The sequence below is a fragment of the Seriola lalandi genome, unplaced genomic scaffold (genome assembly GCF_002814215.2).
Source record: "Seriola lalandi dorsalis isolate HSWRI2012SDOR001 ecotype SW California unplaced genomic scaffold, Sedor1 jcf7180002054256, whole genome shotgun sequence".
NCBI classification, from domain to species: domain Eukaryota; kingdom Metazoa; phylum Chordata; class Actinopteri; order Carangiformes; family Carangidae; genus Seriola; species Seriola lalandi.
In genome coordinates, this window is record NW_019524809.1 from 1,064,798 (window position 1) to 1,092,292 (window position 27,495).

A 27,495-nucleotide genomic window follows, 5' to 3' on the forward strand; every position below is an offset into this window, starting at 1 on the left:
CCCTCCCAGGAAGCTCTGCTGTGTTCACCCAACAACCCACAGACTTGGTGGTGGTGGCAGGCCAGCCAGTCACCCTGCCCTGCTCCATCCCCGGCTACAATGGCATGGTGCTATGGCTGCGTGATGGCATGGCCCTGGGTGTTAACAGGGATCTGTCAGGTAATATCTACTTCACTAAGAGAAATAAATCAAAAGAGAGTCAAACATGTTGGTGATGCAATGATGTTAGTAAATTAAAGCATTATTAATCATTCAGTTACTTTCTATTTCAAACTAAAAATATCTGGGGGTGTAAACAACTGAAATTGATCATCAGTGTGGACATGACAGGGACACGAGAGAGGAGGGACAAGAGATCTGGTTTTGTTTGGTGACACCCTTGGGGGTCACATGTCACCCGCTGACCCACACTGGCTGGCCAGTAAGGTCCGTGGGGGAAAGGGTCGTCCCCAGGTGTGAACAGTGAAGAACTGTGGAGTCTGAGTTCCTTTGTCCAGTGGAGCAAAGAAACATCTGGTCTCTTGAATGATGAGTCCCAACAGTAGCCAATGACTTGTGTGTTTGTGAATCCCTGTGCACATATGAATGTGATGAAAGGGCAACACATGACAGATTGCTTCTCCAAACCTTGTGCTCTCATTTCTTTGCAGGTTACCCACGGTATAACATTATTGGAGATCTCAGGAAAGGAGAATATCACCTCTTGATCCAGAGAACAGAGATTCAAGATGATGCTGTCTTCGAGTGCCAGGCCATCCAGGCAGCTATCAGATCACGACCTGCCCACCTCACTGTGTTTGGTGGGTCCTAGCTCCACTCTTCACTGACACGTATGATAACATCTCACTTATTGAAATCATGAAGAAGTAGACAGATTCATGCAGAAGAGCTTAAAGTAACAACACGAAACTATAATAGATCTGTTGCAGCATCAGGTGAATCTTTATCTATTTGAGTGTGTTTGTTGTGATATTTGGGAACTTGTTAGCACATGAATGTATTGGTATTGGTTTTATGAAGAAAGTCATGAAATACACACACCAGGATCTAACTTGTAGCTCCTCCATAGTTGCTCCTGACAACCCAGTGATAGTGGGGGCCCCGGTGGTGACTTTACAGGCTGGTGACCAACTCAACCTCACATGCCACGCAGACAGTGCCAAACCTGCTGCATCCATCATCTGGATCCGCAATGGTATAGTCCTGAATGGAGCCGTGTATTCAAAGGTATGACATGAAGTCATCCCTCCCTGCTGAGACCACTGGGCAGTGTCACCAGTGTTAGATCTTATGAAAACTGTCCAGTGCCCTGACAGTGGGTGTTGTGTGAAGATGAACTGGAACAACACTGAGATTTAAGGTTTTATCAGTTTTAAATTCCAAATGTTGCTACAGGGTCAAACTGTAATGACCTCTTGATCTACAAAATACTGAAACATATTTAGCAAAATAGTTTTCTCTTCAATGTTACAGTTCATATGCAACGTGAGAATTTACTTAACAAAAAGTATCTATTCAACACGTGTGCACCCTGTTGTGTAGTGTTTCTGAACAGAACAGAGTGGCTGACTGTTAACTGGGTCAGAGGAGTTGATCCTGAGATCATTGTTGTCAATGACAACTTGTCAGACATTTTCCATAATAGGGAAATTAACATATTACTATTGTGTTGATGCTTACAGTGGCTTCAGAAAGTCTTCAGACCACTTCACTTTTTCCACACTTTGTGCTGTACATTTCATTTTAATGGATAAAAAGGCTACACTCAATAATCCATAAGGGAGCAGGGAGCCTTTCAAATGGGACAGTCTAGTTGCACCGCTGTGATGTGTCACCAGGCACTGCTCATCACCTGGCTAATACCATCCTTATGGTGAAGCATGGTGGGGGAAGCATCATGCTATGAGGGGGCTTCTCAGCAGCAGGGACAGGGAGACTGTTCAGAATTGAGGACAGGGTGATGTTAAACATCTGGATTTCCTCTACATCTTCTTCATTCTGCTCTTCATCTACAGTCTGTGAGTCTTTTCTGGAGTGAAACATTCTCTCCTCACCTGAGGTTCTTCAACCTGCTTTTCAGATTTCTCATGGACCTTTTTGTGTTTCAGTTTAATCTCCCTAGAAACCTGTCTAGGATGTTTTAACAGGCTTCTCGGGCCATCAGTATTTTACATCTACAGATACATATATTTAATATCCATATATTCTGTATCCTTACTCAAATGATACCTGACTGTCTGGTCATTATCTAGTTGTAAATCACTTGAGCTCTGGTAAATGCCACAAACAATTTTTCAAAATTATGCAAATTTTAAAGAAACATCTGAATAAAAGATAGTTTAGATCAGTTGTATTGTTACAGAAAATAAGGAATACAAAGACCTCAGTCATCATGAGCTCCTCTGAGGTCGGCACTGTTTAGTCTGAGCAGCTACAGGTGTGAATGTAGGGTCGCAAGAAACAAGAACTTAATTCAACTGTTTAAAGGATCCAAATCCTTCATGAATAAATACAATCGTGAACTCATAGTCAAACAGACCATTACCCAAGCCCTGTGTTTATTTCAGTGTTGATGAAATTATACTCTTATGGATAATACATGAACATGAATTTTCAAAATGTTGTCTCCTTTGTTTTGATTCCTCAGACCTTGTTGCGGGATGGTAAGAGGGAGAGCACAGTTAGCACACTCTACCTGCTGCCCCACAACATTGAGTCAGGTCAGCAGATCACCTGTCGAGCATCAAACAAAGCAGCCCCCAACGGAAAAGATGCTACTGTCACAATTGACATTCAGCGTGAGTAAAAAACAAATAATTCAGTTATTTACAAAAGATGAAACATGCTCTGTCTTAATGACTTTCTGCCTCATCAGACACCGACTGAAACCAAGTCATTTATACCTTCTTAGTTATGTGAGAACTCTCATTGATGATGTAAAATAACCACAGGAAGAAGTCGGTGTCAGTTTACAGTGAAGTCTGCAGAGAGGTGGGGGAAGCACAAGAACACATTGTCAATCAAACGGATGAGGATTACAGATGTTACACCCTCAGCCAGCGACAGTGTTAGACAATAAAAGCTACATGTGCTTTTTATTTCACTCTTCATACAGTCATCCAAACACAAGAACATTTGTTTACAAGGCCATTTTAAAGTTGCAGCCTTCTCCCTGTTGGTATTTATGAGTCTCACAATATGACCTGAGATCTCAGAACTCATTGCTATTCACTGTCCCAAAGACTTGCATGGGTTAGCACAAGCCGACAGGACGTTGGCACACATGGCCAACTCAGGATCTGGCTGGACATCAGTCGTGGTGCTGAGCAGCTGAGGCTCATGGTCACTGGGCAGCTGAAGCTCATGGTCACTGGGCAGCTGAGGCTCTGTGGTGCCGGGCAGCTTGGGAACCTTGGGCTGAGGCCGTATAGCTGTATGCTGACTGTTTGGAGGCCTGGGCTCAAGCCCTGTGATTTAAGCTGAAATATGAGAGGTAACCAAAATCATCCATCTGTGTAAGTGTGTAATAAACACTTTTCGTGTCATCACCACATGAAGTAGGTGAATTAATTTTTTCCCCTGCAGTTATGGTGGAGGGAACTAAAAACCACAGCCATATGAACAACAGGCAAATATGAACAGCCCTAACCCTAATTATTGACAAGAAATTAAACTGAAGTCCTTTACAAAGACAAAGAGGACTACAAGGCCGCTTCAGGCTTCTTCATTTCTGACTGACTGGTGAGGAGACCCAGGCATTTAACCTCTGTGGGGTTGTTATCAAGACCATTGATGTCAGCTGGTTCATTAGTGTTTGTCTGATGTAATGACAGTCATTGGAGTCACCTGAGGTCAAGTGTGAATGGTTGTTAAATCTCTCGGGAAGGGAAGAAAGGACAGCATTGTAGGTGGGGGATAAGTGGTGTCTCCTCCTCTGTTGACGGTTGGTTTCTCTACTTTGACATATAAACTTTTTTCACCAAAATTAGCAGGTATAAGCAGGTTTTTTAAATACGGGTAAGCCCATTAAAAAAAGCTGATTGACCAGTTTTCCACTGCCAGTCGAGTTTGCCTTTCTGTTCGGTCTAGATAGATAGATAGATAGATAGATAGATAGATAGATAGATAGATAGATAGATAGATAGATAGATAGATAGATAGATAGATAGATAGATAGATAGATAGATACTTTATTTTTCCCCTTGGAGAAATCGAAGTGTCCATTAGCTCATTGTTAATAATTATAATATAAGTTGATAATAAATAAACAATAATAATTAGATTAGTCCACTTCCTTTGCCTGAGGTGTTGTATAGCCTCATGGCAGTGGGGACAAAGGATCTCCTGAACCTCTCTGTTCTGCAGCGCAGTGAGATGAAACGTTTGCTGCAGCTGTAGCTGCTTCTCTGTCCTGCCAGAATGTTGTGGAGAGGATGGTTGGTATTGTCCAAGATGGCCACTATCTTACATTGCATACGTCTCTCCACAACAGTCCTAAGTGAGTCCAGACTCCAGCCAAGCACAGACCCAGCCCTTTTGACAAGCTTGTCCAGTCTCTTTGTGTTCATGTCGGACATGCTGCTGCCCCAGCAGACTGCAACATAAAAGAGTACACTAGCCACCAGTGACTGATAAAACGTGCAGCATTTCACTGCAGACGTCAAAAGACCTGAGCCTCCTGAGGAAAAAGAGCCAGGTCTGCCCCTTCTGGTAGATGACGTCCATGTTCTGGGACCAATCCAGTTTACTGTCCAGGTGCACACCTAGGTATTTATAAGTGTGCACCACCTCAATGTCCTTCCCTCGAATGTTGACTGGCTGAAGGGTGGGCCTAGACCCCTGAAAGTCGATAACCAACTCATTTGTCTTGGAGGTGTTCAGAAGGAGGCAGTTTTTGTCGCTCCATTCACTGAAGGCCATCGTCAGATCCCTGTACTCCTCTTCCTGGCTGTTCCTGATACGCACCACAATAGCTGTGTCATCCAAGTATTTCTGGATGTGGCAGGACTCAGAGTTGTATTTAAAGTCCGCCCCTGTGCTGCTCATCACCGTCCCTGGGCCACAGTTACCTAGTTACTAAGGACACACAACTGCAAGCAATGTCATCACGAGCAGACCACACACACACAGAGACACAGTGGAGAAAGAGTGAGCTGCTAGCCACCGTGCAAACTCCACAGGTTGGTGCTCCTGTAAGACAATTCAATTGGTAATCGTTTGTTTTAAAGCTTATTTCGTGGCTGCAGCTCACTATCAGGAAGGTATAGCTGCGGTATTTCTGGTTTAACAGCACAATGTTGGGAAGGTGACAGGTGTGTTTACAGTGTTTGTGCTGTGAAAGACATTAGAATAGGAAAAGGGATGAAAATTAGCGAGTTCGCGCGGAGTGTTGTGTTTACATCACTGCTGAGCCAATAAACACCTGCAGAGTCATTTGACCCGGGTGTGAATGTCGATTTTACCCATTGCTGACAAAAGCCTGATGTTACCAGGTGACCTCACACCCTGTGCACTGTTACTGGTTAAGGGTTTCTAAGGTTGCAGCCCAGAAACACCCTGAACAGTAAAATAAGAAGACAATAGGAAAACACAGGAAGAAGGCAGAGGCTCTGCAGATAAGATACATTTATTTTTTTGGGAAAATCATGCAGAGTGAACCTTTAACTCTTCAAAGTGGCAGATCAGATTTAAGCCACAGACATAAATTGTTTTTAATGTATAGTTTAAAATTGTCTCTGCTTCGATGTCTTCGTTTGGTCAGAATCCTGTGTAATCCGTCTTCATGCCTTTTTTTTTTTTTTTTTTGGTGAACTGAAGACAATTGTATACCCCGGTAGGAAATGAATAGATGATATGATCACAGCTCTGAAGATTCCACTCTGAAGCATCGAATTTGGACAGACTTGTGTAAGACTTTTTTTAAGAGACTTCAAAACGATGCTGCTTCGTCCTTCATCCTCTCCTGATCTCCCCTCTCTCAGACCCACCCATTGTCAACCTCACCGTTGAGCGTCAGCCTGTTCTAGAGGGGAGTGTGGTCAAATTCCATTGTGCTGCAAAAGCCAACCCTCCTGTCATCTACTACAGGTGAGCTTCTCAACATCCACTTGATGGTTTGTGTGTAGTGTAGAGACAAACTCCCACACCAACAAATGTACTCAAGGACAAAATGTCACATATACAGTATACAATACAATACTAATACAGGGGTGTGGGAATTTTTTTCTCTCTGACCTCAAGTCAGTACAGTAGCTGACACTGCTGATCTTTTAAACTCATGGAACAGTAACACATTGACAACATACAAAAAAAAGCTTACACAATTGTTTTGTGCAAAGGAACACACTGGCTGTGTGGCATGTGTCTGTGACGTGCTTGTGGCATGTGTGTGGAACATCTTGGTTTTTATTTCAATGCCCATGTTAACAGGTTAGAGTGGACTCACTGATGTACACCTCCCAGCTGCATCACATGATCTAGAGATTCTGCGTCTCACCTATTTTTCATGCAAAGACAGACAGAAAACATCTGTTGATAGTATTTGTGGTGTTGATACTCCTATGCCACCTCAGTCAGAGGTGCTAATATCACCAGTTAAAGTATTGATGGCAGTAGCAAATCACAGACACACACACACAGAGTCATGTGAACATCACATGGACTTTCATCCATGTCCAATAGACTACAATCCTGACCTGACCCTGTTAATATGATTTGTGAGACCTGTGTTGATCTGCCACACTGTGGAGAAGACAACATGGCCAACAGTAAAATCAGCCTGGAGTTAAACAGTCTAATTAGCCTATCAAAGTCAGCTTTTTCAACTTCTGGCTAGCGACTGCACAGCAAATGGTTGCTATGGTGACTGAGCACACCTATGGGACGGAGAGGAAGGAAACACTCAGACAAACCAGTCTAAATCCCAGACAGACCTGGCCTTCTAGCTAAAGTAGAAGTCCATTCGATAAATATACTGCCAAGTAGAAATAAAATGACTTAAAGCTGAGAGTGCTTTGAATAAAAATGAATATATGTTACATTCAAGTCTTTGCCAAATGAGTTCACACGGTGCTGGTAGAATAGAGTTTTGAATCTGAAGTCTGTGGTGACTTTCCCACCCTGCGCAACAGTAGTCATGTGTTTTGCATCAACCAGCAAGTTTACCAGAGCTGGAAAGGGTGTTCTGTTGTTTATATGTACACAGTAGACATCTGGACATAGGGACAGAGATGGAGCAGCTCCAGCAAGTAGGAGTATGACAGAGCCTATTGCAGAAAAACCCAGGAACCGTCCAAGAAAAGTTTCTGATGCTCCAGATAAAGAAGAAACTGGGTATTCAGAGGAAGGATCATGGTCTGAAATGAGGCTAGGATATTGAAGAGCTATTGTACTGTGTTCTTTTGGACTGTGTAGTTTTCTTTTTCTCTGGGCACTCAGGGTTTGTGTTATCAAGCAGAAAAGTTAAGATCAAAGATATTGCCTGTGAAGATTCTGGTCCAGGTCATGTTTCTCCAAGAAAAGTTGAATCCAGTAGACTATTTTCGGCCAAGCTGAGCCATATGTAGTTTGTAACAGCCAAAATAATGAGCTGTTCCTGTAAGATGTACCGCATGTACAGCATGTGGAGTGAAGGACACTAAATGTGATGTGGGTTCATCATCATTAGGAAGTTAGAACTCTATGAAATTACTTTACATGATGTCAGTAAAACTGTTTATTGGTAGTTTGTACTCACATGATCATCATTAGGCTTTCATACGCAAATTCTTTCAGGCTGCATGGTGTGACTCTTTGTTATGAAACATTTCGACAATTTTTCCTCAACATTGCAGAATTTCAATGTCCACAAATGTAGCTGTCACAGAACCCAGCTATTTTCATTGAATACATCATGTCCCAGATATTTGATTCGAAAAAGATAAAATAAATCAAAAGGTTTTTAAAAAAAATAAATGATTGATTTAAATGATAATGAATGCCATTGAACATTTAGCATACTGTATACTGAACACACAATGACGGTGTGGGGAGAAAGAGACCATGATGAGGACGTCCTGGACGGTTCTTCCCCTCAGGGACCAGTGTAGCGTACATACCTGGCCTGGCATCAGTCACAAGCCACTAAGGAAGTTCATTGTAAGGACATGCAGAGTTACGGACCCACAATTGACACTTTGCGACTCTTCCCACCATCAAACTATCAAATTGATAGGAAACAGAGACAAAGGACCCTTCTCTCACAAACAGACCATGCTTTTAGCATATCCGAACGACACAGAACCAGACCAAAGGTCAAAGGGTCAGCTCCAGAGGATCAACCAATGGACACCAGGCAACTGGAGAATATAGGCTCTGTCTAATGATATTTGATTGTTTCTTATATAGAAAAGTATCAACAAAAGGACTGATTAACACTAAGGTGTGAATCCTGGCCTGTCTGTGCCATGCATGAACACACACACCAACCTCCCTTCCCCTGCCCCTCTCTAGATAAGAGTCATAAACTACAACCCATGTTTATAAGTAAACTATAGAATTAAATTATTCCAAAGTTCAGTAGAAAATTACTCTCTCCTCCAAGTGGAAACACAGGAGAAGAAGCTGAGTCAAAATATTGATTCTCAGCAGACTCAAAGAACACACAATCGCCAGAAATCATTTTCCTCCTCCGATCCATTGAAAAATCATTGCGGATATGAATGGACCTTTGTTTGTTACTCATCCATGTTGTTGCTTTGTTTCTAATGATTTCAGATGGGCCAAAGGAGGTTATGTGATCCCTGACGTGTCGGGCGACACCTATGAGGCTCTTGTGGACTACTCTTTCTTCACTGAGCCTGTTTCCTGTGAGGTCACCAACATACTGGGAAACACCAACATCACCAGGAACGTGGACGTCTACTGTGCGTGTTTGTCAGCTTTGTGGAACACCTATGCACAGATGAGCAGAGATAAATAACATACAGTACATCTATGTACATACAGGTCTTATCAGAGAGTCAAAAGAGAAGTATGTCAACATCTAAGTTATTTTCTATAGTTTCTTGGAAATTACATTTATACATTTATTACATTTATATGATAATTGAGAACCACAGACTACAATCCAGTGTAAAATAAGGATTATATTTGCTGCATACATTTTATTCTACTTTGTAGCTTTGGGCTCTTAAAATGTATTGTCTTTCCAAATGTTAAGATAATTATAAAGTCCAGATCATTTCTGTCATATGTCTGTTTTCTAGTTGGGCCGAGGATGGGGGCAGAGCCTCAGTCTCTGCAGGTGGACCAAGGATCGGATGCTGTTTTCAACTGTGCTTGGACAGGAAACCCCTCTCTGACCATCGTGTGGATGAAACGTGGCTCAGGAGTGGTATGTATTCTTTTGTCAACATATTTTTATTAGCTTTTTTTTTTTCCAAACTATTAACAACCACGTAGCAAAACAAGACAACAACAAAGAAAAGCAATAATAACACAATATAATGAAAGTAAACTAAAAACAGAAAAACAAAAAAAAAGGAAATAAAACAAATACAAAAACAAAAACAAGACAGGTAGTTGCACTTAATAGAAGATAGAAAGATAAGAAAGAAAGAAAGAAAGAAAGAAAGAAAGAAAGAAAGAAAGAAAGAAAGAAAGAAAGAAAGAAAGAAAGAAAGAAAGAAAGATGGAGATAGAAACAGGACTAGAAATAAATGTTACTAACTTCATATAGACTTGTATTCAAATAGGTGTGGGGGTCAGGAGCTTGGCTCAAGCATGGTCTATAAATGGTTGCCAGAGTCTCTCAAATGTGGCCGAGGAGCCAGCAATCGTCGTGCTAACAGAGTGACAAATTTTGTCATTTTCAGTTTAGTTCCGGAGAGGTTATTATTTTTTTCACCTGTCACTCCAAAAATAGCTACTAGAGGGTCTGGCTTAATTGTGAATTTGAACATTTCTGATAGAGTTTTGAATATCGAATTCCAGTAAGTGGACAGGTTTGGACAGTGCCAGAATAAGGGTCCCAGAGAGGCAGGTGAGAGTTTGCATCGGTCACAGGTGGGGTCCACATCTGGAAACATTCTAGAAAGTTTAACTTTTGAGAGATGAAGGCGATGTAGCGCCTTAAATTGAATGAGGCCATGTCGTGCACATATTGAGGTAGAATGCACCCCTTCCAGGGCTTTTTCCCACCGCTCTGATGGGACGATTATCCCCAAATCTGCCTCCCATACAGACCTCAGAGTCTCCAAAGATGGGTTTTGTAAATTGGCTATGAAATTCTAAATAAAAGATACTGCACCCCTCCTTGATGGCTCAAAGGAAAATACAGACTCCATAGGTGACTCATCAGGCAAATTGGGAAAGGAAGGCATAATGGCTTGGATATAGTTGCGAATTAGAAGGAATCTAAAGAAATGGGATTGTGCTAATTTAAATTTATTTCACAGTTGTTCAAAGGTGGGAAATATTCCATCTATAAAAAGGGTTTTCATATCGTCAATGCCATTCCTTTTCCAAACACCAAAAGACCCATCCATGATTGATGGAGGAAAGAGGTGATTGAGGTACACAGGGGCGAGTAGAGAGCCGTTTTGCCATCCATAGTTTTTCCTAATAGCAGACCATATTTTCAGAGAGTGTGTTACAACAGGATTGTTTTTGACAGATTGTAATGACAGAGGCGTTGGGGAAAACAAAAGAGCTGACAGCGAAGACAAATAACATGAGTTACGCTCCATTTGTATCCAGATTGGAATTTCTGCATGGTTATCACATTGAACCCAAAAAGAGAGAGCGTGTGTATTACAGGACCAATAGTAAGACTGGAAATGAGGCATGTGGTACGTATTCTTCACCAATGACACAGCAGTTCATTGGAACCCCTGTGAGCAGCCCCCTGCTCTCTCTCTCTCTCTCCCTCTCTCTCTCTCTCTCACACACACACACACGGAGTCCTTTATTCAAACCTTTACCTGACACATGCTTATTGAAAGAGGAGTTTTTAAAGGACAAATCTGTCATTATAGCAAGATGTGCAGCAGACAGATGCAGCTGTCATGTAACGGTGAAAACATGGTTTTAAATATGTTTCAATTACTTTTCAAATGATTTTGAACAACTCTCAAACAACATTTTACTCCTAAAAACGATATGACGCATAGCTCTTTGTGAAGGTTGAAAAGTTAAGAAAGCTTTGCTGTTGTACTTGATAGAGTACTCAGGATAAAAACTAGAATGACTTGTGTGATTTGTGTTTTGAATGACATAAAACATAAAAACACAGATAACAATATTCCTCAGTCTCCTTCACTCTGTGTGCAACATCTCTGACTAACAGCTTGTTGATCCTTCTTTGTTTTTGATGTTCAACTAGATAGAAATTACCTCTGTCTCCTCTAACCTTTGAAACCGTTTCCCTCGCAACACAGGTGCTTAGCAACAAGAACACTCTGACACTGAAAGGAGTGAGGCAGGAGGATGCTGGGAAGTATGTGTGTCGGGCTGTTGTCCCCAGAGTGGGTGTGGGGGAGAAGGAAGTGTCGCTCACTGTGAATGGTGAGTACAATGGCCCATCATGCACTGCATGTGAATGGCTCTCTGTTTCCACTGCACTTGATTCAGTCTACATATGATGCACAGGAAGAGGCCTTCATGAGTAACAAAACTGTGCTGAAAAATAAAAGCAACCATTTCTGAGCCATAACTGGAATACCAGCTTTACCATTCAGAGTAAAAATCCCCCCAACATAAGAGTGGACAATGTGGAGCCTCACCTCTACAGCACAGCTCATTTCATCAGAATGTGGACATTCCCACAAGAAGGGAAAACATATTGGATTTATGCTACGGACTTGCTGATCACAACATGATCTGTTTACTTCCGCTATACAAACAGGAACTCAAACATCACAAGCCACAGTCCTGCAGCGCCCCACAATGGACCGAGGATGCCACCACACAACTCCAAGGCTCCCTAGCATGCACCAGTCGGGACATTTATGATGGAGACCTGATTTACAGAGTCTCCATCATTACAGACTACATATAGATAGATACCACCATACCAGTCAAAAAATAATTAAATATCCCAACCCCAAATCATAATTTACCTATCAAATAAGACAGAGCCTGAAGGAGAAGCACACAAGCATTGCAAATGCAATATCACAAGACCCCACCCACCCATTCAACTGCCACTTCACTGTTCTGCCCTCCGTATGGAGGTACAGAACCCTGAGGTGCAACAGGGCCCGAATCAGTAAAAGCCTGATACGCTCAGCCACAGCAGCTCTAAATAAAGCCAACCGCTGATGTTACTGTCTCAACTGACATGATGTGTTAAGTTTACTGTTGTGTTGTGTGATGATGTGTAATGTGCATGTGTTGGCATTTCTGTGGACAGAACTGTGACAATGGTCCCCTTGGGGACGATGAACTAAACTAACCAACTGTAGCTTATGTATGCGCACATTGCACAGCAGATGTTTTACATGACTGTATTGAAAAGGACACTACATCATAATCGATATCATCATGTACAGCCCTCTTCTGTCAGTACGTGATGCCCATGTTTCTTCTGGCTATAGCAACCTTCTCAGATGTTTCCTCAGTAAAATGGTTGTAAACTAATCATATAAAACTCATATAAAACTTTCCTCAATGCTGCAAGACTTTCAATCTCCAAATAGGCCAGTTTCTTTCCTCACTGCAACTGATCTCTGTTCTGCCTCTATATCTTCTAAATATCAATTAAAAAAATCACAACACCCAGGTACCGTCTGACTCCAGGTCAGCCTCCTGTAGGTGAGCTAAAGCAATAAGTTGGTGCTTCTTAAAAACAGTCATGTGTGAGCTCACTGACACAAAGCCTACTGAAATATCAGCTGGGTTGTTTGTTCCACCAATTAGCAGACTAAACAACACCTTCTGAAACACCTTAGAAGCAAGCACAATTCACATTTACAATAGTCCCTGCAGGAATAGATCTTTATTGTCACTGTTAAAAAAAACACCAAAGTGAGTTTAGCAACTCTTCATTAATGTGCAGGGGAAGCAGCATGAAAACACAGTAGCAGCATTAAAAAAAACCTCAGATTTAAAGACGCATAAAACAGTTCAACGTGACAAAGTGCATGTGTGTGAGGGTTACTGTTCTCAGCAGTCAGTTCAGTGGAAGTAATGGTGTAAGGTTGTTTTCTTTAATCTGGACCCACAATGTAGGACACAACGTAAGATGAAAAAAATGCACAAAATGCTTTATTGGTAATGGTGGTTCTTGTAGGGTTTTGGGGTTCTGGTTTGGGGTTGGTGAGGAGAGTGTCGAGTGGCTGTCGGGCCATTAGCAGATGGCTGAGTGGGGTTTGACTGCAGTTTATAGTGCAGTAGGATGTGAAGAGCTGGACTGGAGCAGGTTACCGACGGTGTGCAGCAGGAACAGGAGCAGGAGCAGAGAAGTGCACCAGATTCCACGTGTGAAGAACAGGTTGAGCAGGGGAGTAGATGAGACCGAGCAGAGCGTGACTGGCAGTGGAGAAAACAGGTGACTCAACCTGAGGCAAAAGGAGAAAACTGGTTAAGAATAATCGGAGCATCAAAAAACAGGTGCTCAAAAATGGTTTTGCCAGAACGAGATACCACTAGGTATGATGGAACATCTGGCTAAGAATGGTAGAATCATCCCTCAAATACTGGTTGTGGAGTTGAATTTATGATGTGGAGCAGGTGAGTATGGAGACTGGAGGGAGTAGGATCCAGAAAGCCACACACACACATATAAACAGACAGACAGACAGACAGACAGACAACAAACTGGGGACAAACAAACACACAAGGGAGAGGAAAACAACATAGAACAGGGAAAGAAAAGGACCACAATGTCACATTTGACTGTCCCAGATCTTCTTCCAGATGGGAGGGGGGAAAATATAGTGTCAAGGGTCATTCTTCACTACAGCTGTGAACTACTTGCACGCATGGGGATCTTTTAAAAAGACAACCCCAGCATGATGAAATCCAGAAGGCCAAAGCCAAACTGCAGGAAAAATGCCCCAATATAACCATCAACAAAGATGCATTATTTGATGAGGTTACTGGCCTGCAAAAGTTCCTAAAGGAGGGATCATTTGAAGAATGAAAAAGTCAGAGATGGAGCACGGTGGTTCCCCACTTCAAAGAGAATGACATCCCACACACTAACCTGGCTAGGTTAGTATCTGTTGTCATATCTGGAAGTAATGCACCAGTTGAGAGTGTGTTCTCCCAAATGAATGATATATGGACAGCAGCAAGGAATAGGTTCACTGTTCCTACCATCAAGGCCAAGCTTACTGTGAAGACAAACCCCCTGCCACCCCTCCCCTGCCAGGAGTTCATGGAGAAGCTGGCCAATATCCTCATCTTGTTCTCTTCTGCTCTCATTCTACCCAGACTACCAGGACCATTGAATGGCTGTTCAGATTGAACACTTTTGTGACTCTTATGTGTCTTATCTTTTCTGTTTCTGTAAAAAAGTTGTTTTCTCTGTCTATCACAGTGTGCCTGTTAGTGTTGTCTGTCATAGTGTGGCTGTTACTATGTCAGTCCGGTATTGTTACTTGTCTATGTTCTCTGTTCTCTGTTTTGTAAATAATAATAAAAGATTACTAATTAGATTACTAAAGATTTATAATATAATGTATAAATAAACTGTATTGAACATTTTCTTTATTGTCTGTTCCATAGTTTACCATAGCCACATAGTGCTCAGTGTTGAATGCAGAGCTAAAATCAACATACAGCGCCCTTGTGTATAGCTTCTTCAAAGGACAATACAACAGCAACACAACTCAGAGTTAGAGGAGAGACGTTAGAGCTAGATACAACTACAACATGCCATCCAATGGCTACCTACTAACACCTGTTAGCTACCCTCACAGTCACAATGGTATTTGATGTTAACGAGCACGCACCCCTCGGTCTAAATGTGTGGCAGTGTGCGGTTCTGGTTTAATACACTACTGTAATAATCTTGTTAATTGGAACAGGCTGTGTCAGTGTGCCACTCATGCTAGCATGCCAAGAGCTGTTCAACTTCAAATTAATTAAAATGGATTCATCTGAGGAGAGCCACACAAATATGTAGAGACAGCCAAGCAATGAGAAAGTTATTTGTTTGAATAATGGGCTCAGCTCCCTCTAGGAGCTCTCTCTCTCTCTCTCTGTAGTGGTGCTCATACACCTGAGTCAGCCCACAAACCAGACCCAACAGCCAACAGCTAAAAGTGTCAAGTAAAACAGTAGTCACCACTATCTGCTAAATAAACCATTGTTCAAATGGTCACTCAGTTGATAACCCATCAATGTGATGATGCATAAATGATTATATGAAGAGTAGTGTAATATGTAGTTCTTCATGCTGGACATGCAATATAATGTCTTCAGTGTGTTTCTCTGTGTTGTTCCAGTAGATCTATAGTTATGCCTCGCTGGTCTGATTTTTATGTCCATTGTTACTCTATTGCACCACTGGTCTGGGAATGATTGAGGGCTCATGTATGTATTTGTTACTTACATAATAATTTCTGTATATATTCTAAAACTCCGTATCAGCCCTGTAAAAATGGGGAGACTCTATCTGGTCATTTATGAAACTGAGTTTGGATAAATTTGGTTTAACCTGCACTGCACATCTGCACAAACCAAAGAAAAATCGATTAACATCCTGAAAATAAATAATTCAATTCAATTCAATTCAATTTTATTTGTGTAGTGCCAAATCATAATATACATGATCTCATGGCACTTTACAGGGTAAGGTCGAGACCTTACTTTATTATAGAGGGAAACCCAACAGTTCCCACAAAGAGCAAGCACTTGACGACAGGATGGGGAGGAAAAACTCCCTTTTTAACAGGAAGAAATATATCATAGGAACATAGGAAGAAATAATGTCTGAGATTTTACTGTTAATGGGACCTGAGCATGGTTCTGCCCTTGACATTTAATGCATGCACTGCAATCACCAAAAAAATGCATGTCCATATTTTTATTGTGATGATTGTGTTTCTGCCTTGACTGTGCCTCCCCAGGTCCTCCCACTATCTCTAGCACCCAGACCCAGCAGGCGCTCTACGGAGAGAGGGGTCAGATCAAGTGTTTCATACACAGCAGCCCTCCTCCCGACCGTATCGTAAGTCACTTTATCCCTGCTTCCAATTACTAACTCAGTTCCATGTTCATGTATCTGATCAGTCTGAAAAGAATGGATGACTATCTCAGACACTGAAGAAAAAGATAACTTAAACCCCAGAACTTAACTGATTCATGTTCTGTAAAAATCATACAATCTGTCCTGATAAAGTTGGTGTGTAACATGTCATTATGTTTACAAATGTACACGTGTATTTAAAGAAACAGCACCCAGTCACTGAATAACGGCTACTGTATGCTGTAGGTAAGTTTAAGATATTGTGGTGTAAAAAAGTCAAGTAACAGCAACAACATTGAGACTATATCATTTTTATGACAATGTGTGTAATCTTTATATCATCCCTCAGGCCTGGTCCTGGAAGGAGACAGTTTTGGAGTCAGGGACATCTGGACGCTACACTGTGGAGACGGTCAGCACAGAGGAGGGGGTCATCTCCACTCTGACCATGAGTAACATAGTCCCCGCAGATTTCCAGACCATCTACAACTGCACAGCATGGAACAGCTTCGGCTCTGACACTGAGATCATACGCCTCAAAGAACAAGGTGAGGAAAAAGACATGTCAGACAGGTTTAAGTGCAGCTCTTCACCTGTGGTTAAATCTCACACTGAGGCTACTGAGTCTGATTAAAGCTGTTGAAAACTGTATCTTCATCCCTGTGTGGATTCAAATCAGAATGTTGCAGGAAGATTCATGTTATAGACTTCTTAGAGTGTAACTGGACAACAGTGCACAAGGTTTCATAGCTGTCATGTCAAAAGAAAACAAAATGTGTTTAGTGTATGATTAGAGCTATAGCGCTGAAGGGATCCCTCTGCTGTGATGTGGGACAGCAATGTCTTCTTTCAATAAATAGATAGATAGATAGATAGATAGATAGATAGATAGATAGATAGATAGATAGATAGATAGATAGATAGATAGATAGATAGATAGATAGATAGATAGATAGATATTTACCATAATTAACATAATAGACTCTGAGACTCTACCAACTATTGTCTGTTTGGTGCCTCATCTCAGTGCACAGTCCTGCACAGAACTGAAATTAGCCGACATCTATAATTACATTTTGAATGATTCATTTCAATATACTTCTATTAAATGAAAAAACACATTAAAATAAAAAAATGATTTAAATGTATTTTCTCATGTAATAAAAATACACTAAAACCATAAAACTGTAAATGTTTTAGTTGGACTATGCTGATGAGTTTCAAAGCTATCATTCCCTGAAGAGACTGAGTTCTAGTGAAGACCAGGGGCCTCACTTATAACACAGTGTGTAGGATCCAGACGTTTGTGTGCACAAAAGCTGAAAATGTCATATACAAAAAAGAAATCAGATTTATGAGGCTGTGCACAGGCAAGCCTCATGCTCCGCCTGCAACACTCCCACAATCAACCACAAATGGTCAAACCCCTGATTAGCACTGATCGACACCTTGTTCCTGTGGAGGCTGATGGCTGCAGCAGCTGTTAATGCCACAAACAGGACCTTTGCTGAAATGAAACAGTGATCACACATGGAGGTGGATGTTCAGTGTGGACTGACCAGTGGAGGCACAGAGACACTGAAGCCCCTCCAGGTGTCTGTTATGTGATGGTGAGCTGATGAAATATTGAGCAGAACGTGATTTGAGTTGGTTCACATCTTATACAGTTGAAAGGTTCTTATGGAAAAGTTACAAACAACACAAAAGTGGAGTGGAATAAGTAATGAGTGATATGAAGTGAAATTATCTCACATTTAATTTCAATGTTTATCAACAGTTTTAAATGAGGCCCATGGACTGAACTGAGCCTTTTTTCAACATCACTCCCAAATGTCAATCTGACCAAAGAAGGTCAAACTGTAACTTGAATCTTTAAAGTGGCTCACTCCTGAGGAGCCTGTCAGACCGACTCAGGGACACAGTTTCCTGTTGGAAAGCTTGTGGAGCTCCTGTAACAATATTTTCAGAGCTGTACTGAAGACTTGCCACAGTGCGCCTCAACCTGATGCCTATCCTTGGCATCAGGGTGGTGGCTTCATGTAATTTCTTTGGGCTTTTACCGACCGGACTCCGTGGGCCAAGGCCCAGCTGCATTTCCAGATGTCTCGGTTTTAGGGGCTCGAAACCTTCAGAGTGGTGTGGACATCAGGTGTAGATTTAGCAAAAGTGATATTGTGTGTATTATTGTGGATGTGGCCTCAGTGCTTCTGAATGTCCTGCTGTGTCTGTTTCTTCAGAGACTCTGCGACTGGCTGTTATCATCGGTGTGGCAGTGGGAGCCTTCCTCGCCCTCTCTATCCTCCTGGGGACACTCAGCGCTTTCTGCTGCACCAGATTCCACACGAGTATGTAGTCTGTGTATGTGGTTTTTGTAAACGGCGGTGGTGGAGTGGAGTGGAAAAGCTTCTTCCAGAATTCTTCTTCAGTGGCTGATTTGGCTTCAGTCATTAATTTAGCCTCCAGCTCCACCTCTGCTGACTCTGAAGTTCTGAGGATAGAGTGTAGTTTGCCTCTGTTTCTCTCTGCTTCACTATGTTTAGGAACATATGACTGGATGTCCTGGTAGAGTTTAGTGGCCTGGTTTAGTCTCTGACATGTTTTTGTCTGTTTCTACAGAGGATGTCCATCTGGTCATGTCTTCTCTTCCTGTGTCAATGTCACACCACAGAGATGTGAAAACAGAGAGTAAGGCCTTTAACAAACTGTGTGACTGACTCTGCTCACAGTGTGATGAGCAGTGGTTGCTGATGGTTGTGCTGAACATTCATCAGTGTTGTGATGTGTCTTTCTGCTTCATTGTTGTGTGTTTCTGGGATTTTATGTTATATATCCTCCACATCACCTGCTTAGTGTTCCATACATAAGATATATAATAATAATAATAATAATAATCATAATAATAATTATAGATATTAAACAATATTGTCCACTTCCTTTGGCTGGGGTGTTATAGAGCCTGATGGCAGTGGGAACAAAGGATCTCCTGAACCTTTCTGTTCTGCAACACAGCGAGATGAGATGTTTGCTGCAGCTGTAGCTGTAGCTGCTTCTCTGTCCTGCCAGAATGTTGTTGAGAGGGTGGTTGGTATTGTCCAAAATGGCCTTCATCTTACATTGCATGCATCTCTCAACAACAGTCCTGAGTGAGCCCAGACTCCTGCCAAGCACAGACCCAGCTTTTTCGACCAGCTTGTCCAATCTCCTGGTGTTCATGTCAGACATGCTGCTGCCCCAGCAGACTACAGCTTAAAAAAGTAAAGTGTTGTCTGAAAGGAATAAAAGTCCTTGACTAACAGGAGGAAGAAAAGGGACTGCAGAAGAGCGGAGCATAAATGGCGTAAAACCCAGATTTCAGACCATCTTGAAATCTATAAAAATCTATTGATTACTTATAACTCAAAAATTAGAAAAGCCATGAAACCATATTTTAAAAATATAAGGAACAATAATAAACACAATTCAAGGGTTCTCTTTTCCACTACAGACAAACTCTTAAACAATTCCAGAACTTATATTGCAGGTAATTTAACTTCTACTGATAAGTGCAAGGACTTCAACATTCTTTCAAAACAAAATAATGACTACCAGGGCAAATATTCCCATAATTACTCATGCACCCCCTACCCTGCCTCCCTCAAATTTTATTTTATCACCAGTCAGTGCTGATGATCTTGGAACAGTGGTTCCATGGTCTTAATGGTCATAATGCTTCCACTTCTTTCCTTGATCCCATCCACGCCTCCTTTTTAAAAGCATTTTAACAGTCTATCTAAGGATATTTTAACCATTATAAAGACCTCTTTACAAACTGGTATTTTTCCCAGCTCACTCAAATCTTCAATTGTTAAGCTACTTTTAAAGAAGTCCACTCTAGATCCATCTATTATTAGTAATTACAGGACTATCTCTAACCTCCCCTCTTCCACAAACAGACCATGCTTTTAGCATGCCCGAACAACACAGAACCAGACCAAAGGTCAAAGGGTCAGCTCCAGAGGATCAACCAATGGACACCAGACAACTGGAGAATATAGGCTAAATCTCCAGTTTGTAACAATAAGACTTTGTCTAATGATATTTGATTGTTTCTTATATAGGACAAGTAACAACAAAAGGACTGATTAACACTAAGGTGTGAATCCTGGCCTCTCTGTGTCATGCATGAACACACACACATCAACCTCCCTTCCTCTGTCCCTCTCTAGATAAGAGTCATAAACTACAACCCACAGTCCAATCCTGGGTAGTGACCAGCAGAACACTCTTCACAGACACAGATCTAAGGAAGAATGTCAAATTAAATATCTAGCTGTCTGTAACTCATGAGATGTTCCTATGCAATAATATTTTGTGGCTATACATGGTCTTCCACCTCAGTATCTATCTGACTTGCTTGTGAGCTATCAACCAGCTGGAACAGGCCATCTCCCCCGGGTCTCCACAAAAACTGGTGAAACTGCCTTCAGCTTTTATGCTATAAGCTGCTGGAACATACTACCTAAGCATATTGAAGGTGCTCTGAGGGTTGCATTGAGTGACTCGTAGGTGATTAGTTTAGCAGCCACAGTGAAACGGCCTCTTTTAACAACAGCTTTGCTTGTCTCTCTATTACTTTGTCACTAAAGATCATCAGAAGGAAAGAGGAGATGCAATTGACTCATTTCTTCTCAGCCTGTGGTTGTCTTTGAGAGCTTAAGTAGACTACTGACTGCGACTTGCCAGATGTTCTGTCTTCACACTTTTAGGCCCGGTACACTGCATATTTAGACTGCAGATATTCTTCAGCATCCTGCTGATCAATATCTGGGGTTTCCTCCGGGGTTAAATCAGTGTTACCAAGTTGTAATTTATTCAAGTTTATTCAAGTTTTCAGTCAGTGAAGTCAGCATCATCACCCTGAGGTCTGAAAAAGCTGTGGGTGTGAGGCTGCTCAGCCACTCTGATCCGTCTCTCCCTGTCCTCCAGGTCTTAAAGGAGGCATTCAGGTGGAGATTGTCCACAAGGACCATGATGCAGCACAGGAGAGCGAGGAGCATATGAACATCAAACAGATGATGGTGAGTGAACAGTTTGATGCTCTGATACGGCCTCAGATACTGATGTGCTCTGTCCAAGGCTTTCTGGTTTTTCTGGTATGTATTCACTATGAATGACTATTGATGGCCCTGATTAACATGATGCAGACAGACCATGGTGAGTTCCAGCAGGAGGCTGTGCTGAAGCAACTGGAGGTGCTCCATGACGAGGAAAAGGTGGGTGAATACCATCAATATTCAGCTGTCTCAACTTCAAAGAGCCAGTTATCATGAATCATGTTCCTGCTGTGCAACGCAAAGAAAGCATAGATTATCATTAGTTATGATAATTATAGTGAAGATGGCTTTTCACTCCTGGTCACAGGCTTGCAACTAGAAACATGGCTCCAAAGCTAAAATGTGAAGCATGTTTAGGAGATACAGTATGTGCCATTATATCCCTTATGGTTGAATTTATATTCATATTTTTTTTATGATTTTTAAAATGAATGGGATCTCATCGGAGTACAGACTCAACTTTCTTCTGACCTACTCCGCTTTAAAAGCTTATCAGTTCTGACATATGTGTTATGTTCTGGATATTTTTACCTCCAAGTGAAGGGTTTTACAGCTTTTCTGAGATTTCATCAGACATTAAATGTGACCACCTAGAATGTGGAGCAATGGTTTTTGGCGACAAGGGAAAAAAAAATCCAAACTTTTCCTGGTGGCACAGATTCTGTGGCCACAGGCCTCTACTCTCTAAATGTAAACGTCAAAATCAGCCGAGGTTTCATATTCGTTCACTGCAGTAGAAAGTGCAGGTTGACTCTCTCTTCAGGTTCCCAGTAAACTGAGAACATTCTCACAACATACTACATGTTCTAATGCTCAACTACTGAAGCTTGAACTAAATATAAAACCACAGCTAAAAAAATTTGAAGCGTGTCAGTGTCATGTCAGTGGCTCAGTGGAGACCTGACTATGGCTCACACAGGTGTATGGTGTTGACACTCAGTGAGCATTGAGTTCCTAATAACTGCCACTGTGCTAAAAGTAATGATCAGTACTTCTTGTGTTTCGATTTGGTTGACATCCTTTCCAACAGTGGACCAACCATCGCTGAGTTTACATTTTATTTCACTGAGTTATTGGGACATCCTGATAATAAAGAATTACAGTAGTCAAGTCTAGAGGCAACAGATGCATGGCTACCAGCAATTGTTTATGTGAATATGTGATGTTATGCAGGGTTGCATTTGATTTGACAGATAATAAAATGAATCAACACATCCTGCAACAAACATGAATACTGAGAAGCAGGCAGATGACACACCACTAAATCATGTGATCTGCTATTTCATATTGCACCTTTCTTCATTTCCTGTATTCATCAGCCCATTTTCTGATCACTGTTTGTGGCTCAACTCTTGTTCTTCAGTGAAAGTGAGAAAGTGTAGACAGGTGAGAAAACCAGCTGTTGTTTTTCAGTGTCTGTGTTTAAAAAGCAGCTTTTACATAAATGTAGTTGTGCACAAAAAGACAGCATTGATTCACAAACAGGAGGCAACAAAATTATCTTGTTTGTTTACTGTCTCACTGAAATCACTTTTTCTTCTTTTGCATTTAAAAGGACCCCACAAATGGCTACTACAGTGTCAGCACGTTCAACGAGCACCACGCCACCCACACCATGTCCTTGACCCCCAGCCAGACTCCTGACATAGGCCGAAGCCCAACCGCTGGAACTAAGACTATTGGCAAACAGCAGGTGCCCACTGGCATGTCCTTCACCAACATCTACAACACCCTTGGTGCCGGTCCAAACCGCCTGTACGACTACAGCCAGCGCTTCGTCCTGGGCATGGGAAGCAGTTCCATCGAGCTGTGTGAGCGGGAGTTTCAGCGGAGCTCACTCAGCGACTCCAGCTCCTTCATTGACACTCAGTGTGACAGCAGCGTCAGCAGCCACAGCAAGCAGGACAGATGTGTGCAGCTTGACAAGGACAGCAAGACCTCAGCCTCGTCCTCCTCTCACTATTCTCAGTCCTCCTCCCAGAACTCAGACATCACCAGGCCTCTGCAGAAACGCATGCAGACCCATGTCTAACTGTCAAGGGCCTTGACCGGGCGATAAAGGAGTCATCTTACTTTCACAGATGAGACATAATATCAGCTGGTTTCAGCCTAGTGTCAGCTGGTTTCAGGTCTTTATCTGTTTGCTCTCCTCCTCCTCTCTGCTCACAAATGCAGTACTTTGATACAGCTGAATTCACAATGAAGCTGTTCTCATTTACATGGCAGACACTGTACAAGTGTAGAACTGTACTTGTCCCATTCCCATTAATGAGAGACACCTACAACTTGTGTGTATTTTGTGTCTCTGGGAAGCATGCTCTCATTTCCATGTTTGGCTGACATGGTCCTATTTACACTAGAGCTCTGTAAAACAAGTATTTTGTATACTGTGATTTTGGTACTGAATGATAAGGATGAAGATGAAGTGAGATTCTTGCTGTTAAACAGTTCTGTTGGTCTATGGACTTTGATGCACTAATGTAAGTGAGCATGAATGCTAGAGCTGGAGACAATACGCTCTCATCAGTCTGAGCCTGATAATTGAACTGCTGCACTCAAGTGCAATGACAAACACAGAATAAACAAACACAGAGTGATAACTGTGGTAGAACAAGGAGTTCTTTGAGGAAATCTAGATAAGTCCATCTGAAATGATGATGGTCACCTGGGCTGGTTTAAGAGACTATCATTCTCCTGGGATCCAAAGGGCCATGACACCGCAGAGGAACACAGATAACCAGGTTCAATGTATGGAAGGGGATGTGAATGGAGTGAAGGAAGCACAACATGCTACATCATGTTCTACAAATGCATGTCACTGAAAAGCATTGGGTTGAAGTACTGTCACAACTCAGCGCTCAAAGATGTGTTAGGGTGCTAATATTGTGTCTTAATTAAAGAAAACTACAAATAAACCTCAGTGCAACTTGATTGGAGGCATTTTTGTTCTCTGTGGTGGAAGTTGCCACTAGGATTTTTATTTGGTAAAGGGGAGAACTCTAAACACAAACCTACAAATTAGCATAGCATCCAAACAGACAATAGCTAATTGGATGTTTCTCAATCAAAACAATGCATAAAGACAGAGATTATTTGCGTTGTGAAGTAGCGTCGGAGCATGGGAGTTGTTGTCTTCACCGCCACCTGTCAGTGCCGTCAGCTTCTCCTGGTTTGGATTCTTCAATGTTGTTGATAAGGTTTTTGGCGGAAGCTGAAATGTCCAGAGGTCTCGGTCTCTCCAAAATGGACCAGGTGACAGGGATGTGCGCAGACATTTTGGGGGGCAGGGGCTCGAGTGAAAAAATCTCTCATAATTATTCATTAAAAAAAAAAACATTTTAAACAAAAAGTTAAACAGTGGCACATCTCTGACTAGTGATTCTTAGTCCTTCTGGTGTTATTTGTCCCATATAAGAAACAATCAAATATCAATAGATAGAGTCTTATTGTTACAAACTGGAGATTTTGCCTATGTTCTACAGTTGCCTGGTGTCCATTCGTTGATCCTCTGGAGCTGACCCTTTGACCTTTGGTCTGGTTTTGTGTCTCTCTGACATGCTAAAAGCATTGACTGTTTGTGAGAGAAGGGGCCTTTGTCTCTGTTTCCTATCAATTTCATAGTTTGATGGTGGGAAGAGTCACAAAGTGTCAACTGTGGGTCCGTAACTCTGCATGTCCTTACAATGAACTTCTTTAATGGCTTGTGACTGATGCGAGGCCAGGTATGTACGCTACATATCCCCCACTCAGTTCAATGGTCGCTATCCAGGGAGCGTTGGATCGCCGAATCGAGGACATCGGTGGCATCAGGAACATGGCACATAACAACTGCTAACATGATCAGAGTTGATGTCTTTTTTTTTTTCAAAAATGAAAACAACTATGAACTGTATAGCTATTCTATAATCTAGGCAAAGCTGAATGTTGGATCATCATTTCTTATCTCTTGGAGAGAATTACCTTTTGTCATGGCAGCTATGTTAGCAGTTAAACAAACAGGGCCTATGTCTAACGATTGAATATAAAAAACAAAATGTACAGTGCATCCGAAAAGTATTCACACCCCTTCACTTTTTTTAGAAATTCTTGCAAATTTATTAAAAATAAAAAACTGAAATATTGCATGTACATACAGTAAGTATTCACACCCTTTGCTATGACACTCAAAAGTGATCTTAGGTGCATCCTGTTTCCACTCATCATCCTTGAGATGTTTCTACAACTTGATTGGAGTCCACCTGTAGTAAATTCAATTGATTAGACATGATTTGGAAAGGCACACACCTGTCTCTATACTGTAGCTCCCGATCTGAAAGACCCTGTGATGTGTGGGTGCCTGAAGATAGATAAGGTCTTGAAGGAGGAATCACTCTAGTCAAGTCCGGAGGAGTTCTGCTGTCCCCGAAGGGGTCCGGCTTAAGAGGCAAGAAGAGGTGAGAAGACACGCCTCCTTGAACTCCCCTGTTACGTGGCTCATCTTTTCTTTCCTCTTGGAAAGTTTCAGTCAGGTATGGCTGTCTGGTTTGATCTATCTTAACAGAATGTTGCAGTTCTCTTCTAACAACTACCAGTTCCTGTGAGAGTTTGTCTCTAGCCTCAGTCAACTGTTCTTGCATCTTTTGGGTCTGCTTTTGTTGTGCATCAAGATGCAGGTTATAGGCTCTGTTCTGAGCTTTTAGCTCATTGATATGTGTTTCAGTCTGTGTTAAAGACTGTTCTGATTGTTCAAGCTGTTGTTGGAGGAGTTGGTTTTCTCCCTTTAGTTGTAAATTTTGTTGGGTGCAGGACTTCAGCTTATTTCCTGCCCATTCTAACCGATTATGTCCATGTCTGAGCTGTGTAGTTAACACAACAGCCAGGCTACCTAACATTTTGGTCAGTGCCGAATCTTTTGGTAGCTTAGTCAGGGACTTGTCTACAAGTGCTATTTATTTATTATTATTATTTGTTCAAGGTCCAAAGGGTTAGTGCTTTGGATTCTAGTTGCATAGCCAGGTAGCAACTCTTCAGTCATGTCCACCAATGCAATCTCCAATTTTTCAAAGGAGTCATCATAGCCTGAAGCTTTCAATGCAGCTCAAGCTGCCATGTCTGATTTGCGAGGGGTAAACATATAGGTGGTTTTGTTACTGAGTTTAATTTATTATGTCGAAGTTCGAAAGAGGGGGAAAAAAACAGTGAACAAGCACATTGAATTTAAAGGCAGTGATTAGTAGGTTCTGTATAACCCTCCAGTTGTTCTGTAAACAACTACATAGGGCCTGTGTATGTTCTACTGTTAATTCTCACAAATGTTGGGATCAACACCGGTTATGAGAGACCCAATCTAAATTGTTCTTGTTCAGCGATGTATTAAGCTATAATAGCCACCAGAGGGAGCTAATCCTGTAGTTGCCTTGCTTTACAATCAGCAAACCCCAAACCCCCATAATTGACCAGGTCCAGGTACAGCAACTGTCAAAACTGGAACCTCCAATTGAAGGGATCAAGTTATAGTGTCAAAGCTGAGAGCAGAGCAGACTTGAATAGCATCAGCAAAAGGGCAGTCAGACTGAATAGAGAATCAAAAGAATCAGATATTGGCAAGTTTTACAGTGACCTTAAAATCAGTCTATGATGTTCACTGATGTAGCCTACTAGAATGTGACTTTAACAATTTGATTAGAAGTGACATAAGAGTACATGTGAAATCTCAAATTCAAATAGTGTTGACACTTATTAAGATCAATTGCTTCAACTGTAGGATTGTTTTGGGTTAATTCAATAGTGTGAGTAATTAGCAGCAAGATTTTGACATAGCAAATTATAAATTTACACAACTAGCAGTTTAGATTTCAATCTGTTGCATGCACACATTCAGCTCCACTGCCTGTGCCATCGATGACTGCCACATCTGGATTCTTCCTCCTGCAGAGGCACAGAAAAAATGTTACATAAACAGAAAACTTTCCTCTCAGTGCCACTGCAGGGCATCTGTGATGCAAAGGGCACATTCCTGGATGTGTTCATTGGCAAGAATCTCTACATGATGCTCTTGTCTTGTGCAGATCACCCATGTACCAGCAGGCCCTGTATCCACCAGCTGGATACTTCCTTTTAGGAGATGGAGGATACAAATGATTAATGGTAACACTTTGGTAAAGAAGATGGTTATGAATAAACTGATCTGAATTGACTAACATGTTATGTAGTGTGTTTCTTTTGTCAAACGTATTACTGCAGTGCATA

At 41.7% G+C, this 27,495-nt stretch overlaps 1 protein-coding gene across 4 annotated transcripts; it reads left to right on the forward strand.

The window, feature by feature from the left end:
• The first annotated feature begins 14 nt into the window (after positions 1 to 14).
• On the forward strand, positions 15 to 24,161 carry LOC111654002 (kin of IRRE-like protein 3). 4 transcript variants are annotated; one of them, XM_087173547.1, is made up of 15 exons: positions 15 to 159; positions 651 to 800; positions 1,070 to 1,227; positions 2,648 to 2,798; positions 5,982 to 6,087; positions 8,755 to 8,903; positions 9,246 to 9,373; positions 11,418 to 11,544; positions 16,056 to 16,156; positions 16,524 to 16,726; positions 18,404 to 18,519; positions 18,791 to 18,859; positions 21,140 to 21,249; positions 21,373 to 21,450; positions 22,823 to 24,161. In XM_087173547.1, the coding sequence occupies exons 1-15, from the start codon at positions 105 to 107 to the stop codon at positions 23,297 to 23,299; spliced, it is 2,178 nt and encodes a 725-aa protein (XP_087029673.1). In that variant the 5' UTR covers positions 15 to 104; the 3' UTR covers positions 23,300 to 24,161. The 4 variants fall into 4 exon arrangements, with proteins under 4 accessions (XP_087029673.1, XP_087029674.1, XP_087029675.1 ...); XM_087173548.1 differs by having other exon boundaries at positions 18 to 159; positions 21,140 to 21,228; positions 21,349 to 21,450; XM_087173549.1 differs by having other exon boundaries at positions 21 to 159; positions 21,140 to 21,235; positions 21,362 to 21,450.
• The last annotated feature ends 3,334 nt before the right edge of the window (positions 24,162 to 27,495 follow it).

Excerpts from the sequence above, each read along its gene's own strand:
- LOC111654002 (XM_087173548.1), top strand. The coding sequence starts at position 105 with ATGGTGCTATGGCTGCGTGATGGCATGGCCCTGGGTGTTAACAGGGAT. Across the intron at positions 8,904-9,245 it reads CAGGAACGTGGACGTCTACT|TTGGGCCGAGGATGGGGGCA; the intron begins GTGCGTGTTTGT and ends TCTGTTTTCTAG. Across the intron at positions 16,727-18,403 it reads CGCCTCAAAGAACAAGGTGA|TTCTTCAGAGACTCTGCGAC; the intron begins GGAAAAAGACAT and ends TGCTGTGTCTGT.